The 7,584-nt window shown below is 38.5% G+C and overlaps 1 protein-coding gene across 1 annotated transcript in view; it reads left to right on the top strand.

Moving 5' to 3' along the window:
* ppp1r35 (protein phosphatase 1, regulatory subunit 35) overlaps window positions 1–3,960 on the top strand; it is a 6,069-nt gene extending 2,109 nt beyond the window's left edge. Inside the window, exons 4-6 of the mRNA XM_085785472.1 lie at window positions 2,570–2,688; window positions 2,779–2,869; window positions 3,520–3,960. Of these exons, the coding sequence (XP_085641598.1) occupies window positions 2,570–2,688; window positions 2,779–2,869; window positions 3,520–3,821 (512 nt within the window). The 3' untranslated portion in view covers window positions 3,822–3,960. The remainder of the gene's footprint in view (window positions 1–2,569; window positions 2,689–2,778; window positions 2,870–3,519) is intronic.
* The last annotated feature ends 3,624 nt before the right edge of the window (window positions 3,961–7,584 follow it).

Here is a 7,584-nt window from a genome sequence, read left to right on the forward strand (position 1 = left end):
TCTATCTATCTATCGGTCTATTAGGGGTGGGAATATTTTACTATCTCATGATTCAATTCGATTCTGATTTTTGGGGCTACGATTCAATTCAAAATCGTTTTTCAATTCAAAATGATTTGATTCCTAATGATTTCTGCTTCAGTCCATCGGTGTGAAAGGATCCTCATGATGATCTACTCCAGTCTGCTTTGCAAGACAGAATGACTAAAGTGTCTTTTTCACATTTATTGAGTTTAAAACATTTATCCATGCTTAGATGGAATTGTTGAAACTGTTGCATAAAAGCAATATCACATATGCTTATGCTTATGCTTAAAGGGACAACGAGGAGTTTTGGAAAAGCGAAGTGTTTTCACACTACATTTATGAGCCTCCGCACACCATAGAATTCTTCGACCGGCGCAAGACAGACTCATGTGTTCATTCATCAAGAATTAAAGTCAGAGGTTCAAAGAGGTTCAGTTACCGTCGTAGTCCCGACCATAAACAGCGATTCAGCGGCGTTATTCTCATGAGTGTCCGCGAAACCGAAAGTAAGGAAACGCTGGTCGGCTCGCCCAGCATTTCCGCCACCACTAATAATAACAAAATAACGATAGAGACAAAACAATATATTTATCGAAAATTGAGCCATTAACAAGTGTGGGTAGCGGAGATTCATCCACATTAACGTGAGACTTTTTTATAACCAAATAGAAACTCCTCGTTGTCCCTTTAAGTAACAAAATTAAAAGTGCCTCTTACTTTATTAAAAAAAATAGTGCAGTTAATTTTAATTAGTGTAGTTAATTTTTTTTATTTTTTAAAATCGATTTTGGGACATTTTATATCGATTCTGAATCATATTAAATGAGAATTGCGATTCTTATGTGAATCGATTTTTTTGGCACACCCCATCCCCTACTATCTATCTATTTATCTGACCACATGGCTTTATTCTCTCTGTAGACCAGTTCCTCTGGTGTCTGAGGGTTTATCACTACTGTAACATCCCTCTGTATGTAACCCAGGTTGGGTGCTGTTGTTGACGCAGTCTTAGCACATTCATGCTTTCAGTCACTTGAAGAACTGTTTGCCAAGCCATACTGAGAGTATTCACCAGAAAAAGGATAGCCCAATATCCGGCTCGCTTATCTGATGGCATTGTGAGAGAGAGTAAAGTAGTTTATTGAGGGACAGTAACGACAAAAAACATTGTACACACATGCCTCATCATTGTGTATGGGGTGCATTTCAGTGACTTTGTGGCAATGTCAGCAGAGCACCGAGTAGAGAAGAAGTCAAAAGCAGACAACATAATATCAGTGTGTAGATGCAGCTAGCAAAGACACAGCATTAGCAGCAGAGATTGGGTTTAGTTAACATTAAAGGGATAGTTCACCCAAAATTCAAATTTCACTCATTATTTACTCACCCTCATGTCGACTAAGGGCTGGGAGAAGTTTCAGAGTTATCCGTGGCTTCTCTCAGTTACAGCGGGGCTCCGTGCAGCACTGCATGTCCATATGACGGTTGCGAACGGGGCTCACTTTTCTTCGTCCAAAAAGACACACCAAAAAACATCCAAATACCTCCATAGTGCTCGTCTGTAATGTCCATCTTGTATTGAAGCCCCAACATGAGAAATTGTTCCGAAAAAAATTAAATAAGTCTATATTTTAAGCTTGTTTGTAGCGGAAGCTCCTCTTCCTGGTCCGTCCAAATCTGGCGCGATTTGCGCTGCCGTCAGTGCGATTACTGACTTTTGGATGGTTTTTGGTGTGTCTTTTTGGCCGAAGAAAAGTGAGCTCCGTTCGCAACCGTCATATGGACATGCAGTGCTGCACGGAGCCCCGCTGTAACTCAGAGAAGCCACGGAGGACTCTGAAACTTCTCCCAGCCCTTTTTTTCAGTTTTTGTCTCTGTTTTCTTCTGATATCCATAGATATATCTGTCACATTACCATAGTTGGTAACTTTTTATTTTTTGTAACCGAGAACTACCATCGTTGGTATTACATCTGCCACTGTTGCCACTTTCATGTCTTACTTATTACCACTTTATTTATTACTATCAATACTGTGAAAAATAATGCTGCTATGAGCACTTTTGCACTTTGTCCACCACACATAGAGTATGACGGTCAACATCGCTGCTATAAGCACTTTGCACTTTGCCTACCTCATACATGTTGTTGTCTAAATGTTGTCCATTGTCAATCTGTATCTGTTTATGCCTCATCTTTGTATAATAGCTTGTATTCTGTGTATTTTATTACTTTTATGTTATGTGTAGGGACTACAGATGGAAATTAGCTGGGAGCTAAATCTGGTGCAACCATCTTTTCATTTTTTCCTTTAAATGATTAATGTAATTGCACATTGTCCCTTAATAAACTAATAAATTAAAAAAAACTAAACTAAACTAAACTAAAAACAAGTGAAACTGAACTGCTCTGTGTTTCGGTAATTACGGACCTCCTGTTCGCACCACTGTAATTCTAAGTATTTTTTTACTTATTCTAATGATCTGTCAGTGGTCAGAAGTCAGTATCAATAATAACAGATTGTTCTTTCTTCTCTGGTTGGAGGAGCCAGCGGGCAAGCCGTGGAGCCTCCTATCGCAGCATTCAGTCAAGATGTGGGTTGTCTGGAGACGGCAGAACTAAACACGACTCTCGCTCTGAAGGCAGAGTTTCAGTCACTGCAGGTTTACACCTTTTCTCAATAAACTAAAAATGAATTATCACTGAGCCCGTTCACAAGCAGATACCATGGTAACCAATGTGTTGTCCTGTAGGGCGCAGAGTTTAACCCTCAGAAGGCTGTACAAGAAACTCTGCAGAGGTCAGAGTGGACCAAGAACCTGATCAACAGCAGAGCTACTGAAGGTGACAAAGGATCATTTCATTGTCATGTTTCCCATTTCTACTTTTTTGGTAACACTTTAGATTAGGGAACACATATTCACCATTAACTAGGTGCTTATTAATATGCATATAAGTAGCTTACTAGCTCCTTATTAGTAATTATTAAGCACGTATTAACACCTTATTCTACATCGCCTTATTCTACCTCTATTACACCATGAATTAAGATTTTTCCTGATATTAACTCCTAATTATCGCTTATTCATTGTAAATTAATGCATTAATGCTACTAATTCAGAGTGATAAAGGAAGAGTTACTGTTCTTGTGCTACTGCCCCTGTACAAGGCCCAATAACCCACTGGTTATTCACATCATTATTAAGAAACAACAATGCATTAATTTACAATGAATAAGCGATAATTAGGAGTTAATATCAGGAAAAATCTTCATTCATGGTGTAATAGAGGTAGAATAAGGCTATGTAGAATAAGGTGTTAATAAGGAGCTAGTAAGCTACTTATATGCATATTAATAAGCACCTAGTTAATGGTGAATATGTGTTCCCTAATCTAAAGTGTTATCCTTTTTTTATTATTATAACCTGGATTATTAATTAATTATGTTTATAAACAATCTCTTTCTCTCGTTCTCTCCGTCTCTCCCTCTGCAGTAGTTAATGTCTCTCGCTCTCAGCTTCTCTTCACCTCACTAGTCAGCGTTGAGGTGCAGAAGGATCAGCTGATCAGCCGAATGCTGCAGGACAGGCGGCCGGCGGCCACTCGCCCCCGCTGCCAGGACAAGGCAGCAGATGTCCCCTCCCTCCTCCCCTTTATGTCCTCTGACCTGCTGAGACAGAAGCCCCTCCCACCAGAGGAGGAGCTAGTCCACCATAAACCCAAACCATTACCACGTCCCAGCCTCAACAACTTTGACCTCTACAGACGACAGATAAGATGGGAGTCCACGCCCTGATGCACACTAAGAAGGACTGTGATTGGCTGGAGGTACTACGGTACTAATTGGACTTATTGGTATCACTGATTATTATTATCTTTTTTAAATTATTGAAATCTGTTTCCATCCCTGTTTCTATCACTATTCTAATTTTCTTTTTGTCAATAAAGCCTTCAAAAACTTTCTCTCTGATGTCATGATGATGCTATATATCCTCCTGATTGTCCTCAACATTAGGGAGGTCACGATTACTTGTTTTCACAATTAATCGTGGTATTAACCTCCACAATTAATTAATTGTGAAGATTCCTAAATACCGTCACTTTCCAAAAAAGAATGATGTTGGAACCATATCGGCATACGGTATGTGCGCCAAAATTAAGGTCAGTGCACAGATAGGCCTACTGGTCCATTTAACTAATGTAACGTTGAATAGGTAGAAATTTAATTGTTAGCATGTCAGAAGTCGTAATTAAAAAAGCAAAACAAAACAAAAAAGATTCAAATTCAGATTTCAAACACTTCCCCTGGGGGATTAATAATCGGTCCTATATTAATAGATCCTGGAAATATTTTGTGTAAACAATGAGTAATTTAATTATATTTTGACTATATTTGAGCATTTTACACATTCATAGTGTTGTGAAATTAATTAATGCATAATAATGGTGATTATCGTAGTACCGTGATTATTCCTCTGACAATAATCGTACCAAGAGAATGTATAATCGTGACTTCCCTACTCAACATAGGTGGCAACATGCGTCGTTTCAGCAGGGTAAAGCAGAAGTAAGCGATCCGGTCGTTTTGGCTAATGCTGCGTTCCAGGCAGGCTTTTGAAACCGTAAGTTACGACTTACGACTTTGTAGCGTTCCAGGCAACCCGCAACTCGCGTTTCTCCGACCTGTTGCCTGTGAAAGTCACTATAACGGCCACTCGTAACTTCCGACCTGTGAACTCGCACCAGATCGAACTGGTACGACTTCACAGGTCGGAAAAACACGAGTTACGGGCTGCCTTGAACGCACCATAACTTCTTGTCAGCCGATGGAGTTAGCAGCCCCCGGCCTCGTCATGGATCTACTGGTCCTCGTCCCTACGTCACCACATTCACGCGCATCCCTTGGCTGCACACACAGAGAGGACTGCCCCTTTATGCCGTTCTCTCTCCTCATTGGATAAAGGTTGTAGGATACAAGGAAAGTTTTCTCCTGGGCTCAGAGCAGAGCAGAGTGACTGACAGACCCGTGTTTCAGACCAAACACTCTATGTAAGTGATTGCTGTCAGAAGATACAACTATTTAAGACTTATATTAACACAAAAATATTGCTTACTTCTGCTTTAATACTGACTCTTTTCTGGTTGACTTTTCTGTCACCTGGTAAATAACTGTATAAAAATAACTCAAGAGTTCTCAACTACAGTTCCTGACAGGACACGCCGGTCGGGGCCAGTGTCGTGCCAAGGCGCTTATCCCTGATAGGAAATGTTCCCCCTGGCCGCAGGAGCACGCATGCATTCAGCAAAGGAGTAACTATGATACTGCGCTTTATTTCACCTAAATAAAGGAAACTAGCCACATTTGCATTGTTTGATTCATCGTTTCAGTGTTGCAGTTTTATCAGCGAGGTTTTGCAAAGTAACATGGCTCATCCATCAAAATGAATGCTTTAATCTGTACGTTATTATTCCACACATTATTTACTACACTGAATTGAGAATGTACTGAAATACCAAGGCAGGCATATTTATGTTCCTATAACTTGATATATTATGTGCTATGATTCAAGATTTTATTGAATAAAATAAAAATGAAGATTGCCGTATTTATTTGCTGGCCTCATCTACATGATTTCACGTGATGTAATGACAGGTGAAGCCTGACCATCAAGTGATTTATTCTGTGTACAAGTCAGATCATACTCGATAAACTTAGTGACTATGAGCAAGTTTCCTCTTTACCAATCAAAAGTTACAGTGGGACACATGTAATTCCAGACTTGGCGTTGATGGAGCATAAGAGGGAGGCAGTAGACTGAGGGGGGGTTGAGTGTTGTGTGAGAGCTGCAGCAATGCAAGACCAAGTTCAGAGTTATTGTAGTGGTGGGATGTGGTGTGTAGAGATAGATTGTCATATGTCAATGAAACTGTCAGTGTCATCAAAATGAGAAGTCCTGACACCATTGTTTATGAACAACATAGTCAAATGGCTTTGTCATGTTTTCATTATGACAGTTTACTCCCTACTGTAAGTGTTTTCTAATGCAACAAAAAAGTCAGGTCTTGGTGACAGTATACCTCAAGACTGCACAGTAAAGTTACACATTACTGTATTTAGTGGAGTAACTGATACTGAATACGTATGTTTCACATTTTTACTGCATATGCTCTTTGCAATTCTAAGAAAAATACACTACAGTAATCTATTTACGACAAACATATAAGAAACACCCTCTCGGTAGAGCTGTGCACAATTGTAAACAATATTGCAGAACATATTGTAACTGAACTTACAGTACTGTAAATATTATACTGTATTTCCTTTTCATATATAAAGGGGGACGTTTTTTAGTCTTTATTCTGAATTTAGATGTTAATTTTAATAATTAAAAATAAAAGTTAAGAAAATATGTTCACCCTGTCATTTTGGATGGGCCAGTTGCACATGTGGGTGGGCCCAGGCCTGTTAGGCCCGCCCATAACACCGTGCATGTTATACACACTGTTGGTTTCATGTTTATGTTTTTCTTATGCAAAATAACCAAGTTAGCACCGAGTGCTGTGCTAACACTTTTGTCACTGTACACAGATAATAAACCCTCCAATGCTGTCGTCTTCGACTCGTTAACATAACACAACACAACACAGGAGGTCTGGCCGCAGGACAGACTGGGCACACATTTGCCTTGAAAACAACTCTGTCTCGTACCTGCTGTCACCTGCTACTGTTCGACGAAAATAATAATAATAATAATAACACATATAGAATAATTATAATATATATATATATATATATATTATAATTATTCTATATATATATATATATATATATATTATAATAAATAATAATAATAATAATAATAAACAATATGAAGTCATGAGTGTTAATTGGCTCCAGTTTCCAAGAAACAGCAGTTAGGTAATAATTATATAAATAATAATATTGTCAGTCTCAAAGTGAAGATAAATTTCAATTTACAAACGTCATAAACAGTGAGATACACCCCATTTTGTTTCATTATCCAACTTGTAAAGAGAGAGACTCAACAATTGGGACTGTTTGTCTTCAAAGTAAACGTTTCATATTGGCAGCAGTGAATAATTTCAAAATTTGATAAAATAAATCTAGTAATAAATGTAGACATATACATGACACGTAAAGTTTATTTATCAATGCATTTATTTCACATCAGATTACAGGACAGAGATGAATACAGTTTGATAATGAACTCAGCGTCATGGTAACAGAAAAATCATTAACTGGTAGGATTAGTAGCTTATGTATTTTTATTCATTTATTTATTTGATTAGGACAATACACATTAATCAACATCACGCGCATCCCTTGGCTGCACACACAGAGAGGACTGCCCCTTTATGCCGTTCTCTCTCCTCATTGGATAAAGGTTGTAGGATACAAGGAAAGTTTTCTCCTGGGCTCAGAGCAGAGCAGAGTGACTGACAGACCCGTGTTTCAGACCAAACACTCTATAAAAGTGATTGCTGTCGGAAGATACAACTATTTAAGACTTATATTAACACAAACATTCCACTTACTT

Source organism: Trachurus japonicus, chromosome 8 (assembly GCF_045865225.1).
Source record: "Trachurus japonicus isolate A0001 chromosome 8, Traja_1.0".
Lineage (NCBI taxonomy): Eukaryota > Metazoa > Chordata > Actinopteri > Carangiformes > Carangidae > Trachurus > Trachurus japonicus.